At 39.5% G+C, this 25491-nt stretch overlaps 1 protein-coding gene across 4 annotated transcripts in view; it reads right to left on the bottom strand.

The window, feature by feature from the left end:
- Positions 1-25491, bottom strand: part of CSRNP3 (cysteine-serine-rich nuclear protein 3) — a 110175-nt gene that overhangs the window by 13471 nt on the left and 71213 nt on the right. For all 4 annotated transcript variants that reach the window (XM_014954263.1, XM_014954266.1, XM_014954264.1 and 1 more), the window contains 2 exons: positions 18081-18251; positions 4038-4297 (listed from right to left, as the gene is read on the bottom strand). In XM_014954263.1, coding sequence (XP_014809749.1) covers positions 4038-4297; positions 18081-18251 — 431 coding nt within the window. The remainder of the gene's footprint in view (positions 1-4037; positions 4298-18080; positions 18252-25491) is intronic.

Raw genomic sequence — 25491 nt, 5'->3', positions numbered from 1 at the left:
GAAACTTTTCCCCCCCCCCTCCCGCATCCCTTCCATGCTGGGGGAAAAAAAAAAAAAGATTTGGGCTTTGTTTCCTTTTTTTTTTTTTTTTTTTGAAAAATAACAGGAGAATGACCTACCTAAGAATTCTGATTTCTCTAGCTTTAAATACACAAGACTTAAAGCACTCCTTAAGCAGATCCCTGTTATTTACCTGCCTTTCAGAATTTAAGTTTGAAATTGGGGAAGGGGGAGAATTCTAATCCCTGCTCCTGTAAATATTTTAGTATTTTATTAAATTACTATTTAATAAAAATTAAGTTTCAGGGCTCTTACCCATGAGGTGAAGGCTGTAAATGCTCATCTTACAAAGGTTCCTATAGAACCATACGAACCCTGGCAGGTATTTCTCCTCCTGCAAATCTTAATTTATTTGCTGCACAGCGGTAGGGCACTAAGGAAGGGGCTCTGGTCACGTGCTGAATACTGCAGGCATCCAGCAGGCTGGGGAGCCCAGCACCTGGGCATCGCCTGGCACCTTAGCTCCTAACTCCTTTGCTGCATGACTTGCTGTTTCCTCTGATATTTTTCTCAATTTTGGCACACAAAGAACAAATGAATTAAGGAAATGAAAGATTCCAACATTTCTCAGACAAGTAATTGGGTAGCTACAAAGGGAGGAAGATTATCAAGAGCCATCAAATACATTTTGCAATACAGAACTTCAGGGGAACATTAAGTTCTCTTGATTGTCATAATATTGCTCATCTGAATTAAACTTGGTATGTAGATGGGTAAAATTTCTCTCATAAAGCTAAAGGTTAATGTCATAACAATGGAACAAGGCAAGGGCCAATGAATACATGAAGCCTTTGGGTGAAATTCACTTCAACTCTGTAAAATGTGAAAAATTCAGGTTAGACACTTCTGCCTGCACTAGCAATTGCTTAAAATTTCACAAAGGAAACCAACTGCGTCCACAGACCTGGGAGCCTTAACGTCACTAGGGTCATGCTAATCATTCTAATAGAACTTAATTTGAGGAGACATTATGAGTGAGCAATGTCACTCTTCCAGCCTATTTATGGTGCTTACTCATAATGTTTTCTCAAATGACAACATATTAAAATAAAACCTACCTTGTACCTTTCATCTTGAAAAGATGGCTTTTATGTCCAGATTGCCATTAGAGTTTTCACACTCTGCTGCTAACGAGTGTTTACGGCACTGTCAGCAGTGTTTACACCAAAGTGCTGGTGCTAAACGGCTAAAGTGACTAGAAGATAATTGTATAGTCTTTATGTGCTTTTAATTAAGAGAAGTTTTGGCTCTTCACTTTTAGCAAGTAAAATAATAAATGGTACCTAATACTATAAAGACTCAATTCCAATAAATTCTTGTATTTCTCATTTTTTTAACAAATTCTGCAACACAGAATGCATTCTACCTACAGACTTGCATATTTTAATCCAATGCAAAAAATTTTAAAAAATAGGGAAACTGAAATTAAAAGCCACACTGAAAATGTTACTTTCTGTTTGCATAATGGTTTTCAAACAGAACACCCTTTTTGAGCAAACTTTCCCCTACTTCATTTTCTCATTTTCCTCATTTTTTCACGCAGATGCACAGTAATTTTGATGCAAATCCTGATTAGCACATTTTCATTAAATATCGTAATTGCTGACGCTGTCACCTTAAAGCTCTACAGCGTCTCCTTTTTGTGTTCATTTAGAAACTATATGAATGACCAAGCAGCTCTTCCATCTCTATAATGGGAAATAAGCAACACCCAGTTGTCTTAACCAAATAAAACATGCTCAATGCTCTACAGTGATTCTTCACTAATTCAGTGAGTCCTGGATTTGCTTTTGGGAGACAAAGTGCTTTAATTTTATTTTTTTGCCCCAAGTGTATAATCAAGAATGCAACTATGTTTGAGTTTAATGAACTAGCTAAAAAAGGAAGCTTTCTGTTCCCTATGTTTTTATACATGCTCTAGAGCGAAGAGAAATATTTCAGTCTAGTAAAAGATTTAACACTAGTAAGACGTTACTGTTTTTACACCACTCTCAAGATTCTGAAGTCCTAACCAGAATTTCTTAATATTTGAATTGAAACTTTGGAGTCAGGTTACCAGTCTCAGAACATGCTAGTAAACTATTCCCATATCAACTGCTGAGAATTAATGAAGAAAGAATCCCACCTCTGCTGAATTAAGTGTAAGGCAAAGGACTTTTCCATTTGGTAAAGGAAACAAAATTAAAACAGAGGGAGAAATGCAAATCAGGCTTTCATTACTCACTGAATGCTTATGAAGAGATTTTGCTGGAACTTAACAGTCACAGTAAAGATTATTGTCCGTTCAAACAAGTGACTGGGGAGATGGAAGAACATGCTGTATTTGGAAGAGGAGCAGAAAGTAGTCTATATCCCAAAAAAAGAGTGGGCTGGAGTGAATTAAGTTAGTTAATGAAGAAAGGAGATCCATCCCAGCCAAGAGGCAAATTATAAAAGCACGAAGAGCCAAGCTCTGCTCCATACAAATGAAGGCTAAAAGGCCTAAACGGGATCTGTGATTTTTCTTGACTTACTTTCTAGCTATAGAAAAGACAAGGGAAAGTGAAGTATTTGCATGCTTTACTATTCTTCGCTTGCTCCACTGGGGATTCCTCTCTTTGAGCTGATTCCTGGAAGTCAGCCAAGGGATCTCCACAGAGTCATTGATTACACTGACACAGCTCAATTCACACTTGATGATCTGAAGATCCTGTGATGTGACATGTTTAGAGGTATAATCTCCATCTAGTGATGTCAGTAATGCTCTAAGGCTTTGGTTTCCAACCAAATATCTGTCTTTAATATGCCTTCTTCCTGAGTGGTTTTATGTTTGTTTGTTTTCATTATGACAGTTCAGACTTCATGAACTAATAAAGAATCTATCTAGCTATTAAAATAAAAAACAGCTAAGAGACTGAAAAAAATAATTACAATAATAAGGGTCACATATAATTCTTCAGGAGTTCAGACACAGAACTCATGAACATAGTTCATTCTATGGGAAAAATGCTAAAAGGCATTTCTTTTACTTATAGGGTGCCAGTTTGCTCTGGACAACTGTTAGTACTATCTGGAACAGAGATACAATATCACAAAAGAAGGTTCTACGGAGAACAGCAGTTCGGTTACACGTCTAAATATTGTTCAATTTTACTCAGAGAATTCATCTGAAAAAGAGCCCAAAATACATATACCACAAGCCATTGCACAGGAAGCCTTTCATCCACTACAAAACCGTAACAAAACCACAAGTTTTGCCACCAGTTTTAAAGAGGCAGAAGGGACACTTCCAAGAACACAACCCCCTTCTCTACTCTCCTCTACTCGACAGTTTCTTTCCTCTCCTATGCTATATTTAAAAAGACAGCTTCAAAACTGCCGCCAGGATTTGTTCTGACAAGCTAAACGATAGAGCTGGTTAATTTGTCTGACATATTTCTTCTTTAACACAGACATCCTTTAGTGAATTATTAAAGACACACAATCATATAAACGGGTACACTGAAGAAAGAAAACATTTTTAGTATTACTGTTTCTTACTTTTTGCCAAATCTGCTCAAGTCGGCAAAGAAAATAAGTTGCTTCACTTTCTGTATTTCCGATGTTACCGTTCCCTTGTCTAAGAGGGCACTGTGCAAGGGCTCAGGAGACTCATTCTCCTCCTGGCACTTCCAGACTTCTGGTGGACACCCTGTTCAAGGCCACTTTACATCACCCTCTGCCTTTGCTTTCCTCTCTGTAGAAAACAGGGAGTAAAGACCAACCTCCCTGTAAAGCACTTTGAAGTATACATCAATAAAAGCTACAGCAGTACTTGGTAATATCGAACAAACATGCCTTCAGTAAAATAAAATTAAAAAAAAAAAAAGCAGCCATTGTTTTGATTGAAAATGGAGTTGATAGAAAGAAATGTTTAACACACATTGGGCCCGTATAGCTCTGACACTGCTCATTTAAATAAAAATAAGGCAGGGATCAAAGTCTTGAACAAATTTTACCTTTAGTTTTAGAGAATTGAGTTTTTCCTCCCGTAGATGCTCTCTTAACATCTCTCGGTGAAGCCTCTCCTGTTCCATCGCAAACTCCCCGAGCGTGTACTGGCGCACGCTGTTGTGGCGAGTCGACATTCCCAGCGTGCTGCCCCCTTGGCTGGGAACGCTGGTGAACCCTTGTCTTCTCGTGAAGTAATACACCGTAACACAGTTAAAATGCACATTTTTTGTTCTCTTCCGCTTCTCCCTCTTCAGGATTGAAGAAGCTGGAACAGATGCAGATTACAGTATGAATGATAACATGTAGCCATAGAGCAGATTTGCCACTTGTGTAGTTCCATTTCCCTTAACAATTCCTGAATATGTACACACTAAAGTTCTGAGATTTGCAGTCTAAATGAGAAGATAACATTAGACACATATACCATATACACAAACCTAGAAGCCATTGCAAACTGCTACAATCATCAACTCTATTGTCTACTTTACAACAGAAATTTTAGGCCAGGACAGTTGTGTTTTCCCATAGCGTTATAAAAATATTTTATCATTTTACCAAGGAAGTAAATAAATCCCAGGAAAAGGAACTTCTTTCACAGTGTCACCTCAAAGACAGTGATCCACCAACTTGCTCCTCTTCAAAACCCTGCGAACAAAGCAAGGCTGCGTATGACAGCAGTGAGGAGAACAGCAGACCCCGTCTCTCACAGGTCTCTCTATGCTGTTACTACTCTGTCAGCAAGGCTTAGCTCTAGAGGGCTGTAACCGCATCCTTAAAGCATTGGATCACTTTGGCAGAAAAGATTCCTATCTCTCCTAATCTAAAATGTGAGAAATTATTGTTAGAAAAACCATAAAGGCAGTGTGCGTAGTGTTTCAGGCTGTGTCAGAAATTCATGCCATCGTCATCACAGAATAACACAGGAATAATGCTGATTATCAATCAGATCTACTTCCTTTTTCCTTACCTTCATCCATTCCTTCTGCTGCCATCTGCTGAACACGTGTGTCTGTGTGTATATATGTACATTCTGATGTGTAGAATTTGGGCAAAAAATTAATTCTAATCTTTTCTAATTCTTCTCTGATTCCTCTCATGCTTATGCTCAGTTTTCTTATGCAGTAACATATACAATGAATGTTTTTAAAAACAAATGCCAAATTTCAACTGTTAAAGGTTCTTTTTTCTACAAACTTTCTACTCCTGCCAACAAAACTCTATTGTTTCTCACTGCTAACAATGGTGAGCCTTTAGAGGAAAATAGAAAGAGACACAAATGTTAGAGAAAGAGGAGAGATGCTCCTTGATTTTTAAGATGAGCAGCCTGATTTATTTGATTTATTGAGAAATGGCACTAGCATGTTGAGAATGTATACAGTAAGCCATTGCTTTGCAGTTTACAGGTAACAATGGGGCAGGTGTGAATGACAGACCTGACTGCCAGAATTCAGGCAGTAAAATGATTTAGAAGGTGCCTAACCACTCTTGAAAGACTTGGAGCCATTCTACAAAAGCAGTAAGGGCACCGTGATGTTCACTGCTCGTCTCAAACTGCACCAGCTCTGGAGACTGGAAGCGCTTGGCTTTCAGCCTTGGTTTCGTAACAGGCTGGTTCATTGTCACAGCTAAAACGTATTTATTCTCTTATATTATGATGTAGTGAAATGTGAATCACCACAAATGTAAAAACTCCAAACTTTTACATAAAGTAATTCAGTCCAAAAACCAGCAAAATCTACCTCCCGTATGAAAACCCAGCATATTAGAAAATACAGACCTGTAAAAAAATTACAAACACTGTGCCCTACTGAAATGATCATAAAACTATTTGGGGCTCAGTAAAACATTGAAATAGTATTAATTTTCCGTAAATACTGATAAGCAGCGAAAAGCCTAGTTTATTATATAAGTAACGTGCATGTCTTCAGATAAGCTGCAGGTATGTTAGATTATAAATATAAACCAGATAAATAAGCTCGGGTCCTATATTCACTTACATGCTCTGAGTGAAGGATGTTCCAAAAATTGTCTAGGAGGTACATGTCTAGAGGAATCAAATTCTGTTACATTAGGCACGTTTAAACTTCCCAGTTTAAGCAAATCTCATCTCAACACAATCTATCAAAAATATTTATAGGAAGCTCTTAGTAGGGGAAGAGCTTTATTTTGTTAGAAGAGACTAGTTGATAGGGGTGTGTCAATTTTGCATGATATTAGATATTATTTTAATTTACTGTTCATTTTTGTATATGCCACAGTTTCAAACCGAAACCATCTTTAATATTTTTTAGAGTTTGGAAGACAGGGTAATTTTGATATTGTGACATTCTCTTTCAATTTAGTATGAAAGTAAATGCTCTGAGTCAGAGCCTTCACTGCCTGTACGCTCTTACAAACGGGAAAGTGCATATTAAAAAATCCTGCTTCTGCTGAAGGGTTCTGCTGAATCTATACCATTGTGGGATGTATCCATTTTCTGATATAACAGTATTGATGTTCTCTGGATCTCAACTGGATCTTGCCTCTGTTTTGGAAGAAATATTGACAGCTAAAGGGCAAGTAGCTTTTTTACCAAGTAGAAGAACCAGCCACAAATGGAATGAGAGATAAAACCATAGTAAAACATTAAAGGAAAGAAAAGATAGGTGGTTAATCTTACAGAGATATATATATACACATGTACTGCATGAGGAAAAAAAAAAATATATATGTTGCATGACGAAACAGAAGGTAATTGTGCCCATAAATCACACAAGTTAGCAAATGCCTTTGAATCTTCACCCGTAAACTTCAGTTTCTACCACATAAGGTCTCCATTTATAGTAATTTAGTTTAGACCTTCGCTATAGAACTCCTGACATGGTAGCTTACTGGCAGGAACACCAAATGTTGCAATAAAAGTGCTTCCAGTCTGTCAATCTCTTTATGGAAGATATACTACTTTCTATACATAAAGAAATCAACTTTAAGTTATTTTCACACGACACACACTAATAATAATAGTGCCCTATGGATCACACATGATTTTTAACGCATTTATATACAATAAATCTGATCTATTCCATGGAAGGAAAAAAATACTCCATTCTCATGTATTTAAACAATTAACACAATTTATAGTTCCATGTTTCAAGATTTTATGGCATTAAGTATTTTTGACAGATACATAACTACTGTAATGCCTAAAATGTATCCATTATCAGAGGGAAGGACGATACTATTAAGAACATAATTAATGCCACACAACTATCTCTCAGGAAAGGTCACTATATCTGAACAAGGTTTTCAGACACAGATATCTTCAAACAGGACTGTGGGAATTCCTTATCTGAAATAATATCAGCTGCTGAAATGTGGCTCAGCTTCTGGATTTAGCAGAGCAGAGCCCACGTCAATAACCTGCTTGCAACTGGCCTGTCCCCTTGCGGAGTCACGTCAAGTCCCGCAGGCTTATCAGCTCCTCGCCCTGCAAAAGCTGCGGCTGCAGCGTCAGGGCTGCATCTGTGGGCAGCACAGCCCATCCCTGCAGCGTCAGGGCTGCATCTGTGGGCAGCACAGCCCCATCCCTGCAGTGCTGCACCCCAGCCAACAGCCCCAGCGCCGGCCGCACGCACCAGAGACCATTTACCTACAAACTGGCAATTGTCTATGAACACCATTATTAAAGGTGAGGCCAACATAATTAAGGGAAGACTTTTCATAGCAAATAATTGTTTAACCCAAGCCCAGCTAACATATCCTGGAAACAAACCGGCTCTTTTGTGCTTGCCCTACTGCTCTCTTTGTTCATCACGTGCCTGCACATACACAGCAGGATGCGGTTATTCATCTTTTTCTCAGTTATTAACCTCTCTCCCTCACAACAAACCTTATGCACAGCAGATCAACTGTCAAAAGATTAAACAAACATAATTATGGTTGTTCCTATAGGTGGTAAATTATACACATAGTGGGGACTATTTCCTACAATGGGACACTGGGACACTAAGTCAAAACTTTTATTACCATCGTTAAAATGGTAACATGGTATCTATCAAAACAAAAAGCACAGCTTCTATCACCCAGTGGCTAATGGTAATGACATACTAGATGGTGTAACAGAAAGACGAAGTGTTCCTCAGATACATTTTAAGCTTACAGGTACTTCATCAAGTGCATTTAATGCATTTTTCCAGACAGTGCATCCCGTAATTCTGCATAAAACAAGAGGCCCCACTAATTCATTTTTCAAAGATACTCTAAAAATAAAATTTTGAAGTGAAAACTGAAGGAAGTACCAATGTAAAAAAATACAGCTATCATGAAAATAACAATAGCCTTAAAAAATAAATCTGTTCTGTAAAATATCTTCCTTTCTGCTGTTCTTTCTCACTTAGGCTGCTATGTTGCATAAATCTCTGTCACAAAGACGATTAATGGGAGAAGGGCAAATATTACAAATAGCGGTTTGACAATACAACTTCCCTGTCAGATTCATCCTGGCTAAAGTATGTTGTACAGAGCATTGCTCTGTGCTGGAATTCTGTCACCAAAGAAACATAGCAAGTGAGAAAATACCTTCTGGGTTTGGAAACAGACTACTCAATGAAGAAGTTAAGAAAAATGAGAGCCATTCAAGGTGAGCTTAGAGAATAAAGAAGGGCCTTTGCTCATCAACAGTTAATAAAAGAATGAAGCAATTTATATGGCAGAAAAGCTTAAACATATGCCTGGAGGAACGTGTGACTAGACAAGGGTGAAGAAAGATGTAGCAATACACAGATTTGTAACAAATCAGTGTAATATATTTTAATGTAACCAGAACACTATGGTTTTAGTGTCTCCTTAGTGTTGTATTTATATGGAAGAAGCTACCAGGTCCTGCTGCTAAGTTAGTTTCAAATAATGGTTGCCATCCCCTTATTCCTACCAACAGGCTCATGCTTATAAGATTTTTTACACTTGCCTTCTGTATTGCAAGTAAAATTTATTTTTCATTTTATCTATTTTTGGGAGTCCGAATAATTTTATTACTAGCTCATTCCTCACAGGTTATTCAAAGTTATGCCAGCAGCCCTCTAACTTCTCAAATTATGAGCCCGTCTTTCCTCTCTCGGCCATAGCAAGGTATTTTCAAACCACGGAGTGGGAAGCTAGAAGCAGAGGGGATTCCCGCTGACCTCTGCACATGGGGATGAGCCGTTTATCTGCTACCCCTTCCCACCCACCAGGACCAACCAAGCTAGGAAGTTCCTTGCCCAGAGAGGCATAAGGGGAAGACACTGACGGGTGCCACCTGCACCCAACACCCCCAACCACCGCCTCCTCCCACAACTGGTATAAAGGTCTGAAGCTGCTTCTGGTGTCCCTTCCTTCTCCACCTCCAGCTGTATTGTCTGCACTCTCCCCTGAGAATAACCATTACTCATCTATTTGTGAAAAACAATTGGTGAAAAACTCTTTTCCACATTTGAAAAATTCAGGTTTTATCATATTCATTCACAATATATTTCTTATGTCTTGCTAACAGATGTCATCCATCCAACGCCCAAATCCCAAGAAAAGTAATTTTCCAAAGAGGAAAATCAATATTTGCACTAGCAGTCCAGTGTATCCTTATGAGAATCGTCCAAGTCTCATTAGTATATGAATAAATTAGAACTGATGAAATAGGGAAGCAACAGTAATAATGTGCTGGCAGACTGAAACAAAATTTTCCCCAGGTGCTCCCAGGTACACATAATGCACTGAACAGCTGCACCTTTCATTCATTCACCTTCGAACATCCTCCCTTTGCTCCCTGGGCACTGGAGCTACCGCTGTGTGAAACCTGTGAAAGTCAGATCGTTTCCTTCTGCACGTTTAGTGGCCAAAACAGAATCCACCCTCCCTCCCCACGTGGGAAGAGATCCCACTGTGGCTGTATTCATCTATAAAATGCAAAGTCTGCTTCCTGATTTTACAAAATTCAGATAGGAATGACATCTTAAGCCCATCGTGTTTTTCAAACATTTTTTACTGACAAAACTGGTAGTTCTTTGATTATGAAACATAAATAATCTCAGTTCTGGCTGAACTCCAAGACATAAGCACTTTCTTCTGCTGTCTCAGCTATTCTCCTGATGTCAGAGACACATTAAAATAAATTTGAACCATATGGCTAGCCAGCAGATTACTAGCACTCTCGCATCAATGAGGGCAAAGCAATTCATTGTCACCAGCGCAGAAATATCTTAGGCACACAAAAACTTCAAAAGGCTGGAAAAAACACGTATGAAGCAGCCTTTTGGATTAAAGCTCTATTTTAGACCAGCGGAGATGCTGCTTTTCTTATACTCTACTACCCATTTGTCCACTTTTTACATACTCTTAGTGCCTTATAAACCACTACGGCAAGAAGGATTAACCATTCTCAAACTGCTCTGTGACTTTCCCGTGCAGTGTTTCCTCAAGTTTAACCCCACAGAGCAGCAAAACCATCATGGTAATTCAGGTCAAAGTATCACTTATAAAAGCCAGTTCGCTTCACAATCCTCATAGAAAACAAAAACTTGGGTAAAGGTCATATTCCAGAAACTGCCTCTGTCTCCTACCTCTCCTTCTATCCCACTGCCTCCCCAAAAGATGTTTTTCTAACAGTCTCCACACACTCCATTTACAGCTTCACTGCTCCATCCTTCTGGCACCTTCCTCTTGAGTAAAGCCAGGTTGAAAATCACAGGAGGGGCTTGATGGGAATGCTTGCCTAATGCTGCATTTATTTTTGTCATATTCGAAAAGGTTTTCGAAAAAAACCTAGCTCACAGACAAGTTTGACATGAATAGAAGAGGTTTCTAATTTGTACTTTAGTTAAACTTTTTATCTTACTGTCACAGTTTTGTCTGAAGACTCATAGAAATGTTAAATTCTTAGGATGCATGCCTAAAGCTGGAATTTTAACTGCTAAAATTTCAGTGAAAGATTTCAGTTTACTTCCTCAGAACCCTCTATCTCCAGAACACTGTTCTGTGACATTCATCATACTAGTCCAGTTCCTCCATTCTGCAAATATCATCAGCCTGCGGGGAGAAGAGGAGATGCTGAACTGTCCTCTGCCTCACCATCTACTCTAAATGCCAGCTGCTCTTTCGTAGATGATTATTTGTGACCTTGGCCCCAGCTTCAAACAGCGTGAGGAGGAAAGCTGCTACCAGGGATCCTTGCAGGAACACCCAGGCAGAACAACTGTGCTTGTGGAACTCTCCTAAGACGCTACAAGCAATCCTTTGTCACATCTTCTGTGAACAGTCATTTGCTAAAAACACAACTACCCATTTAGCTGTCCGTGACTTTGCATTTGCATATTTTGCATATCTCACACCATAATATTCAACAAAGAAAAATTGTTTATATGTTATCTAAGCCAACAAAAACATCATGTAAGGCAAAAGCCATCCCTCTGTATAGTATATGAAATGCATTAATTTATAGGAGCAAATGTCAAAAATATAGAACTATAATTAGTTGCACAAATACTTCTAAAAACCAGTGGAAGCCTGTCCCTCCTTACATTTTTTTAAAACACCCTCTGCAACAGTCATTATTGCAGAATATAGACAGCAGGCAAGGTCCTGTCATGGCATACCCTGCCCTGTCAGTCTACATAAGTGTCTGAGCTAAGACAAACCTGCCTGACAAACCTGATCTCCCTCTATGACAAAGTGACCCACTTGGTGGATGAGGGGAAGGCTGTGGATGTTGTCTACCTGAACTTTAGTTAAAGACCTTTGACACAGTTTCCCACAGCATTCTCCTGGAGAAACTGGCTGCTCATGGCTTGGGTGGGCATAGTCTTTGCTGGGTAAAAAAACTGGGTGGGTGGTCAGGTCCAGAAAGTGGTGGTGAATGAAGTTGAATCCAGTTGGTGGCCAGTCATGAGTGGCGTTCCCCAGAGCTCAGTACTGGGGCCCATTCTGTTTCATATCTTTATCAATGATCTGGATGAGGGGATCAAGTGCACCCTCAGTAAGTTTGCAGATGACACCGAGTTGGGTGGGAGTTTTGATCTGCTGGAGGGTAGAAAGGCTTTGCAGAGGGATCTGAACAGTCTGGATCGATGGGATGAGGCCAACAAGGCCAAGTGCCAGGTCCTGCACGTGGGTCACAACAACCCCATACAACACTACAGACCTGGGGCAGAGTGGCTGGAGAGCTGCCTGGCAGAAAAGAACCTGGGGGTGTTGGTCAACTGTCAGCTGAACATGAGCCAGCAGTGTGCCCAGGTGGCCAAGAAGGCCAACAGCATTCTGGTCTGTATCAGGAACAGTGTGGTGAGTAGGACTAAGGAAGTGATCGTCCCCCTGTACTCGGCACTTGTGAGGCCACACCTCAAATACTGTGTTCAGTTTTGGGCCCCTCACCACAAGAAAGACATTGAGGTGCTGGAGCGGGTCCAGAGAAGGGCAACAAAGATGGTGAGGGGTCTGGAGAAAAAGTCTTATGAGGAGAGGCTGAGGGAGCTGGGGTTGTTAAGCCTGGAGAAAAGGAGGCTGAGGGGAGACCTTATCACTCTCTACAACTACCTGAAAGTATTTTATTTTAAAATCAAACCCAAGAATCTCTCAACCTGGTTGCATTATATAATGCAACTCAACCAATAATTACAAGAATGTATTCTCATTAACAAGGAAATTCCAAGCCTGATTGCAGGCAATATAAATAATTGCGAGATGCCATGAAAAAAGAATGCCTGCATTTAGCTACAGCATCACACTTTAATCCATTTTGATTTCTATCATTAACCAGCAATTAAACATCCAGCTTAAGCTCAAAGCTCAGTGTAATGCCTTTTGCTACTGAACTCACACCAAATAAAACTTTATCTTTCACATAAAGATAATTTAAGAGAAGCTAGACCTTCCTGTGGATTTCAAAAGTTTTGATACCTTCTTCTAAGTTCTGCATGGCCATTGAGATGAGGAATACTCAATATGTTAGTGACTCTAGAATATTCAAACCAGTACTTTTAAAGGCCTATTATTCAGGACTAAGAATATTTTTCCCTTTTGGCTTAGAGGTACATGGAATACAGGGCAGGAGTGCAATAGGGATGTATTGGCATTTTCAAATTCCTTGTTATCTTTAATGGTAACATCGAAATGGAGTGAGCATTTAAAAGAACGGAAGGGTTTTCTCAGAACCCTCACTCACCAGCCACAAGTCAATTCATAATGACCCTAAAGCATCCCATACTCTTAAATCTTAATTAGCACAATGACAGGACCTTTGATTATGACTGGCTGAAGGATCACCTTGCTAATGACAGTGATAATGTTTATGGCAAGATACAGATAATTGATGGAGGATATCAACTAGATTGTGTGATGGTTCTACCTCCTGTTGATCACCTTGACAGATCAGCTGGTGCTGGAGAAGAAAAGCCTCTGCAATAAAGGCATTACTCTGAAAGTTTCAGCTACACTACACTAAGTTGCAATAGCAGAGGAAATCAGTAGCTCCTCGAAGTATGTTTCTTACGAGATGCATCAGTGATTAATGTGGTATGGGGAGATTTTACCGGCACCCAAGTGCAAAAGACAGGACTTGATATGAGGTCTTCCCAGGTCTTTCAATTGCGTGCAATTCTGCAACTTAAATTTGGATACTTTTCTTTATCAGAAAAATAGATCAAGCGTTTAGGGGCAGGTACCTCTACAAGGCAGGAAGAATCCACCACACCTGAGATGGAGAGTGGAACCCTGTGTCCCTCAGCACACGCAATCGCAGGAGCTGTCAGGGTGTTGTACTCGCATCCTGAACGGCAATTCCAAAGACAACGTGCTGTGGAGCTGATGAAACACAGCAGCGGGTGCCTCAGCTGAACAGGGCAATTTAAAGGAGCTGAAATGGCACTCAGTGTGCTCCAGCCCCGTATTCCATGTACCTCTAAGCCAAAAGGAAAAAATATTCTTGGTCCTAACACTGTATATGCATGCTTGCACTGCTACTGGAAGATGAACACCGAGGGGCCGTGAAATGGGACAGGAACATGGACTGGTTAGCAATATGTTTTGGCATCCATGAAGGTAAATCTGCTGTGTGACTAATGGCCTGCTGAATCAAATTGAAATGACATCAATAGACTGAGAAAAGTAAGTAAAAAAGATGGCAGGGTGATATCTGCCAGTGGTAATGAAGGCACTCCATCACCATTTGATAAGAGATTTAAAAATGGGCAGATGTATATGCAAACATACCTAACCAAGAAACTACTATAATTTTTTTCTTTTGTTTATGAACCTGGTAACAATTGTCTATGCTTTATGGACTCTAATTTCATTTCCTGACTCAGAAAAAAAATGCCTGTCAGTTAGGCTAGGGATTTTTTGTTATTGTTGTCACTGTCTTGATTTATTGAAATGCATATATTGCTAAAGAAACTCTGTACTTAGCCCTGCGTAGTAGTCACAATGGAGAGCACTCAGGGACATCAGAGTCATGTATTTTCTGCCATCACATTACAGGGTTAATTGTTCAGATCAAAGCTTTCCTCTGGTTGTTCTGATCACCTGAATGATCCCCAGCAGCTGTGTGCCTCATTTAGCTGGCAGGTTAAACTGACCTTAAGGGTAATGGAGCAGGACAGCTGAAAGGTTCTTGTTTATCTGACCCAATACATATTGTTTCAAGGATTGTGTAAACAACTGAGATGCATTAGCTATTCTAGACAGATTTATACACAAACTGCCTGCTTGCTGAAGCACTAAAAGATTTGTAGCTACAAGTGATTAAAAAAAATTATCCCTTTGCCAGGCCAATTAGAAAGGAAAATAAGACTTAGAAGACCATGTTAGGCTTTTTTAAAAGTTCAGTTAAAGAATTAACATATGGATCTTAATGTTGATTACAGGTCACCCACAACCCCCACTTTTCCAGTCAGTAAATGAGTTTGTACTGAACTTCAGATTTACTTACATGAAAACAGACTGTAAGGAAGACGGTACACACGATATAACAGTGTATCGCAAAATAGAAAAGAAAATGGTACAAAGTGCCAGGAAACCACTTAGAAAGATAACCTCCATCAAGGAGGTACTCGGGCATGTAACAAAGGCAAGGAATCTGGCCAGCCTTTCTCCTGCACTGGCTCTTTTCAGTCTGTTTTCTGAAAAAGTCTCTCAGAGCTCTTCCTTGCCATACATCCCTAAAAGTACAGATTCAAATTATCCAACGTAGGAAAGCCCTTGTATTTTGGCAGATGAATGCGTTTAAAGTATGAACAAAACACTTTTCAATGCACACTGTTAACAGTTTAGTTATTGTACAATACATCCGCGTGTAACGAGCATCACTTAGTATCTCTGTAGGACACCTGCACTCTTGAGATAACGAGTATCCTGAGATACTCATTGACAATTTCCACATATTCTGCTTTGACAAGACAGGGCCAAGTACCTCAATAGGATCAGTTAACTTTTTTATCACTTCCTAGAACTCAAACTATGCTTTTTCAAATAATATTGTTTTAAAAATGTAGAAGTTTAAAAAAATAAATATCTAAGAACATACAAAGAAAAGTGCTCCTGCCCTGAAGAGCATCCAACATCACACACACAACTGATGTCAACCGATACAAACCAAAATGAAAACAAACCTGCGTTTCACAATTTCACCAATTGTCAAATTAAAACATTCTTTCCAGAATCAAAGCACATGAAGACTCAAGAAAATATGCAAAGAATAAAAAAAAATAAAAACCAATCTCAACAAAAAACCTATTTTTTCTAGAGGTAGTCAGTTATCAAGTTGAAACATCTTCCAGCATTCGTGAGGTGTCTTTACTCCTTTTCATTTCTTTTAAATATAAACATGATTAATTTTTATTGCAAACATAAATTAACTTTTACTATCACTACGTCATCACTAAGACTCACCTTTTTAGTGCAGAGTTGCTCCTATATATAGCAGATGTGCCTAAGGCTAGCCAAGTGATTTTTCCAACACTGCTCAACTGGTAGATGTTGATTGTGTAAACATAGAAGTAACTGATATACTTTAATATTAAGAAAGAAGAAGGAAGTGTAAAATCTCACTTGCAGCATTTCAACAATAAATTAACAAAATCTGAATTCCCCATCAGATGCAACATGAAGTGCCCTTGGTAAAGTTACAAAATAATGATGCATACTAGAAAAGAGTATGGATGCAAGATGCAAGTAATTAGGTAGGGAGAAATTAACCTTCCCATTCTATACTTCATCTGAGCATCAAATCCACTATTTTCTTACCGACAAAAAATTATCACCTTTATCAAGTTCCTGCAAGTACGCTGCATTACAGTAAGAGCAAAGCAGAATGGCAGACACTGAACGATGCCACGTTCCAGTGGCATAGAAACTAGTCTCTAAAACTCTTGGCCTTGAGGACCGTGAGATTTGCCTATTCAAACCCAGCACCAAGGCCAAATGTCCAATTATTTTCTTCCCAAACCAGCATTATATATAATGGGATTATTCTGTACTGATTTCTTGGAATTTAGGCTGCTATATATTAAAGACACAAAGTATATTAAAGATAATACTTTCTTTAAAGTATTATCAATGCATGAGCAAACAATTGATGCTATTTCTATATCACTGACTGACATATGAATTTAAAAAAACGTAATATGTACAATTTCCACCTGTGTGTGTGAGAGTGCATTTATTACTCTGGCCACAAACATCTCAGTTATACGGATCATTAATCATAACACTGAAATGGTAGTTTCCCTTACAAATGTTATTAAAAAACTAAATTATTTATTGCGTCAACTACAATCAAAACTTATTGTTACATGCATCTATTACAACTTCCAAGCTTCTCCCCTAAATTATGAGTCTTCTTCGTATTATCTGTGTATTCACAATAAAATTGCCATCTCCTATGCGGGTGGCAATGACTGACTGATGTAAAAGGACTGATTTCAGTCTACAATGAATAATCAGCTAAGTCCTTAAACAGATACAAAAGTTAAAAGATTAGTCTGCCGCTAATATTTTCACCAAGCTATTTCTTAATACTAACAAAGGGATTTACTGGGTCACTTACTCTTTTGTGGCCACTACTAGTACTGCATCTTAAATATAACATACCACATGAAGACTATTACACGTAAACACATTTGGAAAGTTGTGCCTGCATTGCACACCAGAGCAAAGAGGATTCGGACCCTCACATCCAAACTGCAGCTCAGACTGTGCAGCAGCATTTCGTAGACAAATGAGTTATAAGAACGTTCATATCACATGCTACAAACATAATTTCTAGGTATGACCTAAACCAGATAGTTGTAAGGATCACATTGTGTTTGGGACGTGATGAGGAAGCTCCTACTCCTTGACCCACAGTCTTAAGAAAACTTATAGCCATTAACTCCAGTGGGGAGATCTATATGCAACAGAGTTGAAGGAGGCAAACCCCTGCTTTTTAAGACGTGCAGTTCACTATTAAAACAGTATAACCACCTATAACAAATATCATAAACTACAAGTATAAACCATAAATTCATTCTTCCTATATAGCTTTGCTAACTTAAAACCCGATTCTCATCTTTACACAAAACTGTTGCCTACTACAGAGATACCCTCCCCTACGTGAAGAACAGAAACTATTGGAATAACGTGTCCCACACACAATGTTCCTCTATTCCAGATAAAAGGAAGCTTATTTTCTTTGTAGAAGAACGCTCACCAATACAATACTGCAGTTAGCTGCACTACGCTTATCTAAGGAAAATAAACAAACATACCTAACACACATTCCCTACAGTACCTGCTTGAAATACCTTAACTCCGGACACTAACTACAAACAGCTACGTAATCAATTAGCAAATAGGTGGGGACCTCTAGGTGATTTCAAATTTCTACAAGGACAAATAGTTTTACGTAGTTTGCTAAGTCATTATGATCAAGTCACAAACTGAACACCACAGACAGTCTATTTTATCATCATTGTTCAATTTAAAGTCATCATGTTTATCTAAACATAAAATTTATATTATTTTGAGGAACAAGAAGAATTCTTTAGAGACACTCCTTTAGTACTTACGGGTAAAATGATTAGAAGTGGATGGATTGACACTATCCCCACTGTCAGCACTTTCACTGCTAGAAATGTCATCATCCGATTCCCGAACAGAGGAACAAGGTGAGGAGCCATCAACTTCTTCAAACTTCCTCTTTAAAATCCCGCTCATCACTGCAATGCTGTCACATGCACCTGTAACGGGGATAGAGGCAATGAGGCACCGAAACACCAACGTGCAGAATACGCAGTCATAGTCTCCAAAGTAATCTTTACTTAGAAGTACCACATCCACGTCCAGTCTTGAATAACCATTTAGTACAAAACTAGATATAATTAATAAGGAGACAATGAAGCCATAGGAAAGAAAAAAAAAACATAAAAAGTCATACATGTATGGAGATGATTATTTTGCTATAATAATGTGCAACAGATTGCTTTCAGGGAGTATTTTTCCCATTTTGATGTCAATAGAATCCCTGATTTCTAAGTTATGTTGTGAAGTTTCAAACAAGGGAAAAAATGGGAGTTTCTTTTCAAACACCCTCACTTGGTCCCTCGCTTGGCTGCCATGGGACAAAGAAATGTTCACAATCAGAGATGAAATTCAATAAGAAGAAATAATTCTGAACACTGCAGTTGCCATTGCCAAACCTATGTGATCTAATCAGTGTCAACATTGCCCCTGTAAGAAATCCATCTGATAATTCCAATATTATGGACAGATAAAATACAATGAAGTCACAACAACTACATAAAAATCTAGTGCTAAATAAATGCCTGGAATTCAGAAATTCCCCAGTCAGAGACACAAACTGTCTCCAAAACTCTCTCATTCCTTCATTAAGAAATTAGATGCCTAATATACTCCTGAGGTTGAGTAGAAGATTATAAAGCGAAGTATTCAAGCAGAAATTTAGCAGCCGAGGTAGAAATATAACACAAATTGCACATAATTAAGGAGAAAGTGTACCCTTAACTAACTGAGGAGAGATCAAGGACAGCTGGAGCTTGCTCAGAGGACATGCAGCTGCCACCATGCTGCCTGCAGCACTGCAGAGGCAAGCAGTGCTGATACTTACCCAGGCAAAAAGTTTGTCTAGGATTGATGACACTCAACTCACCGAGTAGGACACACAACCTAGTGCTACAGACTTACCACAGGGTTCTTCCAAATCCCACTGAACACAAGAAAAAAAAAAAATAAATTGCATTCCTCACTGAAACAGAACTTTTTACATCCCTGCAGCTACCTTTAGGACTTAATAATTTCAAGCCATCTGTGTTCCACTCCATCCAGGAAGTTGGACTAGATAACCCTCAGAGCCCTCTTCCAACAAACATTTCTATGGTTATATGTTTAAAAAAAATGAATCTGTCAGGAAGCTAACATATGCTGAGCTAAATGACTACTAGTAAGCGAGACAAGGTTAAAGCAGAGACTCCAGTACTGACCATACTGTTTAGCAATTAGCACATTTCAGAGTTTTGGCCCAGGCCACCTCACACTCTCCTGGATAACACAGGATGAAGCAGGTGCCAGAACCATTCCCAGCAGGCAGGCTGGATGAGGGCAGCTGGGTTTTAGCAGAGGACTGGCAGTTAGTGACTGCGGACGAGTACTGCCACTTGGCAGCAGAATCCAGAGAATACTGTCCTTAGCCTGCACCCTTTTTATCTTTTTAATTAACATAGAGGTAGTCTCAGTGATGTAGCTGCTATGTTCTGACTCTGTAAGAACAGCACTTGAGTAGATCCTCTGGTATCTTTACTCACACTTGGTTTAGTACCAAGTAGCTTCAATGTTTCCTATGTATCTTATAGCTCTCTTCAAGCCCCAACACCAGTTTCCTTCCTGGAAAAAACAAAGTGACAGTGTGAAGAGGTTTGCAACCAACTTTTGGCCTGATACGAAGCTAGAACAGAATCAGGGTAGGTATCTAAAGCTGAGAGCTAAAAAAAAAAAAAAAAATTACAAAATTTATGGGCTCACCAGGTTACAGGGTCTCAAGGACTAATTCAAAATCACAATTCAGCAAACATTGAAGTCTGTCTATAAGAAATCCTGGGACTGATGGTGGCAAGAATGTCATGGTTTCATCCCAGTGTAACAAAAAGTTAGTTCTAATTACTTGTTTTGCTTTGCTGACAAAGCATTTTAGATTTGCCTGCCAGCTCCTAAGCACAGCAGGAGGGAGTTATGGGCAGGTTTAAACTTGCCTTTGTAAGTCAAAACTAGAAATTAGAGATATACAACATTTTTATCATATTATTTAATTACAAGAACTAGAACAGAAGTTTTATAGCAAGGGAGTTCATTCACCTCTCAGGAAGCAAAAGCTCTGAGAAGCACATACATGACTGCACCAGGTTTAATATCCTGTCTCCAGCAGCAGTCAGTATTTAACGCTTCAGTGGAAAGCAATGGGATGAGAAATCCAGCCACGGCCACTGCAGATACATGGCTCTGCTTCCTCATCCTTGCAGTCAATTTCCCCTAAGCATAAGGCTGAAATGTTGCTAGACGACAGCGCACAGCCTCCTATAAATTCATTTGACTCGCTCTCCTGAGGCAACAAGTTTCATATTAGTTTATTGGGGGAAAAAACCCACACCGAAACACACCTCCTGAAACTACAGCCTTCACAATCATAGCAGTTTCAGTCTTTACGATATTTTGGACAGTAACAGCAGCAGAAGCAGGCCAGTGTCCAGCAGCACGCTGTACTAGATAGAACTCCACACAGGCAGGTACTCCCCGCGAAGTGGAAATAGCTGAAGAGAAGTCACTGAGTTCTTCTTGCTGTTTTATAGTGATATTTCCGTTTCAATCCCCAACAGCGGTTCTATTACAGGGGAGGTGCAGTGCATCTGCTGATCCCGTACAGAATCAGGAAATGCCTGTGTACTCGGGAGGGTGTGCAGGGAGGGAACGGCGATGGAGATGGAAATGGAACTGCAGCATGGAGTTACTCCTCCCAACGCTGGGGAGAGCCCGTCCGGCTGCTGCAGTTACCGCCTGCGCGCTCTGCCTCACAGCTCTGCAGCCCTCAGCAGCTGCCTCTGGGGAAGCCCCCAAAGCAGCATAGCCTCTTGCTGACACTACTCCGCTTTTGATATGGCAACTCAAGTGTTCATCTGACAGAACAAGGAAGAGAAAGTGGGCAAAAAACCGTGCAGGTCTGAAAACACTAGTGCACTCAGTTACTGTTCAAGCAGATTCTTCCCCAATTAATGATTCCCTGAACAAGACATAGATTCCCATCAGAAGGTATCCAACTCTTGACAGCGACATACCAGGAGCACTGGTCCTTAATACAGTCATCTCGAGTCTGCTTTAGGAACTGGTGCCAGATTCCCCAGGGCCAGGAAACAAAAGCAGGGGGGTGATGTGCGGTCTTGACAGGTACACATTGCCACGCAACACAGCACGGCCACCACCAGCCGCAGTTACACCTGCTCAATCTACCCCCTGCAAGGGCACAGGGGCATACAAATGGTTGATTACTGCCTGTTGACTGAGAAACAGCTGCTTCCAATTGAGAAACCAGTAACTTTTAAATGACTCCAATGACCTTGTATTCGACCAGTCCTCAGATCAAAACCCCTTTCCTAGATGGCTCTGCCTATCTGTCACCAAACTGTCTTCTTCAAAGGCATGTGAGCTTTTTCAGGGTCTCACTTTGAAGTTCCCCAGGCATAAAGGCCGTTTCTGCACATTCCCAGAAGTTAAAGAGATTTGAGATGCCTGAATAACTTCATGTCCAGGTTTCCCTGGGAGCCTGAAACTTGGTGTTCTTCCAAGGAAGGTGTCTAAGAACAAAAGGAAAACGGAGTAAGAGTGCAGGGCATGTTGAGAAGGAAAAGGGACCAAAAGGTTGAGCCAGGAGTGATTATGTACCCAAAGGCTGGTAAATACAGTACAGCATTTGGCCCGCTACCTGTGCACACTCTTTTTGGACTATCAATCTTGCCATTATTTTCTATACAGTGAAATGGCCTCCACCTAAGCAGAGGACTAGGGTGCGCTCCACTAAGCTATAGCTCAGAGGCAGCAATTACTGAACAACATATTCAGCATCCTGGTGAGGTCCTTAGCTGCTAAAGTACTGTGTAAATTACAGCAGACCCATTCAGCAGCAGATCTTTACAAGAAAGATCTTTTAAGAGGAAGAGTGACCTATGCTCTGTTCTTGAAAGGGAAGGTTTATGCCCCTGCCTTCAGGAGAGGGCACTGGGCTGTGACGGAGGAGCACAGGGAGCTTCGATAGCAAACAGCTGAGCTGTGGTTCCACACTGAAGGGTAACCACACAGACACTGGGGATAAAACTTTTAACTCTCAAATACCTAACCTCTAATTGCCTTGCTGCTTATTTCACTAAGGGGACATGACTTTGGAATTAATCCGGAAACCTTTACTCAGATGTAAAATACCTGCAGTCCTCAATAACCACAGCCTATCCTTACTAGATAAAAAAACCAACAAAAAAAGTTGTTCAGCTCAAAGAGAGTCGTTGGAAGGACAGGGTATTTTACAGCCATCTCGATGCTGCCAGGGAACACATGCTCCTCCCCACAGTATGTTACTGGACCTCTGCATCAGTGAACGAGCTCTGCTGGCACCGTGATTTTGCCTTGTCTTCAAACATAGTGGGATTCTGATCAATTTTAAAACACTTTAAAAGGAAATGTTTGAAAAACAAAGCAGATGTATTAAATAATAGGATCTCTGGGGGAGTGATAGCTTGGCCTGTTCATTTTCAAAATCCTTTTTCTGAACACTGATCTCTCTCCCCTTCAATAAAAGGCAACTGGATTCCTTCAACTTTTCTTCTGGCCACCCTAAAATCAAGCCGACTCACTTAACACCCTTAATTACATCTTTAAAACATTATGTTTGCATTTCACAGTTAAAATAACGTCAAGATTACAATTTAAATATTTAGACAGAACTTCCCTATGAGGAAATACACCTTATACTACACAATGCTTGCTTTAACTGAGAAAGCATTAACACTTGGAATTACAGTGACACAGTATTTAGTTGTAGCCTACATGCTTTCTTTCAAAAATATTTCCAGTCATTATGACTTCAAACACGGAGGAAGTGAAGTGTAAGTATCAACAATGAGACTGCCAAGGGGATGGTCAAAAGAAATGGCTACAACAATCTAAATGGCTAAATAAATATAGGCTAAAAGTCAAGTCAAGGGTAAAGATATAAATTCATACTGCCTCTGGCAGGAATCAATTACGCTGGCTATTCTGACCTCTAAATATGTTCTTCTGGAAAAGGGAACATGAAGAGCTTGCTCTTACTCTCTTTTTGCCCATTTTCTCTCATCTCATTTGCAAGCTTCATACATACCTTCATGTATATTTAAACTTTGCAAAAATATTTAGAAAGTGAAAAGGGACAAACTCTTTTATCTGTGTTAAAAATAATAATAATTAAGAGAAATCTTGCAACTACAGTGGCTGAAAAGCACTCTCACTCCCAAGAACTGTAAGGAAAAGACTTGACATTTCTAGTGGAGACCTCTCAAATGTCAAAGAACACATGAATTATTTGCCTAAATTAGTCAGGTTTTGAGAATGACAGTAAGGACTGAATAAGCACAATGGAAGAGGTAAAACTGGAGAGAGAAAAAAAGAAAGATGAGATGGGATCAAAGGTTTAAGTAAAAGGTTGTAAAAAAAACCTCATTTCCTACAGAAGTTTGACTCCGATCCAACAAGTTCAAGTTTTCTTCACTGTTTAAGAGAAATATAAATGAAACAGCAAAGCCATACACTGTCATGATCACTGGAGGCCAGTTTTAAAGGAAAGGGTAAACAAAGCAGAAATTAAAAAAATACGGTTGTCCTTTAAGTGGAGTGTTATCATGCAGCAGGTATTTACCTGTGCTATGCATCTGAACATATAGCTAAGGATTTGCATTAACTCAGCTCACTTTGAAGAAGCCAGCAGAAGCAGATCAGTTGTACTAATGCACCCAGCTTCTCAGCAGAACTAATTTGTGAAGCAGAATGCTGCCCTAATACAGTTACCATTTGCAGTAGTCTTGTGAAATGTATTCTTAGCTTCAACAGCCATCCCTGAAGTGTAAACACATATTGTTTTGGATATCAAAATAAACACACAGTAAAGGGTCATACAATTGCAGAAATTATGCTATTTGCCAATTATGCATTGCTTAGCTCTGCAAATTTTGTTGCTCTACTAACAAACCCGTGTTTTCTTTTGTGACACACTGCTAATATTGAATTATATATACATGTTAAATATGCCTTAACAAATATTGTTAATAAGAATTCATCACAAAGGTAGCACGAAAAAATGGTCTTAGCTTATTATGCACCAAATCCTGAGATATTAAAGAACTGCCTGTGCACAGCCAGCAGCCATTTGCGTTTCAGTATTGCTGCAGCATTATACAATAGGCATGCTCAGCACGTTCCTTAATGGAGACTGTTTCAACTTTCCTCTCTGTAATTCAGTGTCAAAATTCCAGTTTGGCAGATGATTTTGTCCAACCTGATGCCTTTGTCTTATCACATCCACCCAAGAAAAGGCACAGCTGCAGGAATACCTTCTCCTGTGCCTATGCAAGCACTGACACGGATCTGGGAGCTCCAGACTCTCAGTGAGGGAGAACAGAGAAATGTGTGGAGCCCCTGATACTACAATGGTCAGATCACGTTCTTCCAACTCAATAACAAGTCCTTCACAACTTAAGATTTGGGGTTGATGAGCTTTTTATTTCTTCCTTTTTCTTTTCTCTTTTTTTAAACACCAAAACCACAAAAATCTCCCGTAATATTTTGGGTTTATCTTTGTAACAAGTGTTACAATTGGAAAGAACATCCCTAACCTACTTCTCCAATACCCTCACAGGGCTGTGTACATTTTAAAACACCAAATAAATATTTGGCACAGCTATTAGTAGCAACTTGGTAATAGACTGGCATGTCTGGTAGCTCCAAACACTTAAAAAGTTTGATCTGTTCCTTTTTTCTATCGGGCAGCTGAAAGATAATGGTACAAACTAAACAGCAGCTCAAAAATACCAGAAAACCTATTATTTTCTTTAGCATTTGAGGTAGAGCGTACAAAACAGGCGCCTATAAACAAACCCAATTTTGATCAGCAAGATCCAACATTCAATTGCCACCAATGAAACGAATATAGCTCCATGGCATAAGAGTAAAATCATTACTTCATTCCAGGCTTGGCCTCAAATGAAGCCAAAATTAGTAAAAAGATGTTTAAGTGCATCTTTCTCCCTGGAGAATAGAGTCAATAAAACTATTCGTACTGGAAAATATAAATTATTAATATCTACTGGAAGGCTGTGATGTTTTGAAACTACTATCTTCAAAAATAGCTTTATGGCAATAATAATTCAAGCTTTCTATCTAAATCAAGGACAA

Source organism: Calidris pugnax, unplaced genomic scaffold (genome assembly GCF_001431845.1).
Source record: "Calidris pugnax isolate Ruff unplaced genomic scaffold, ASM143184v1 scaffold103, whole genome shotgun sequence".
NCBI classification, from domain to species: Eukaryota; Metazoa; Chordata; class Aves; order Charadriiformes; family Scolopacidae; genus Calidris; species Calidris pugnax.
The sequence above is the reverse complement of the archived record's forward strand: the minus strand, read 5'-3'. Positions and strand labels throughout refer to the sequence as shown.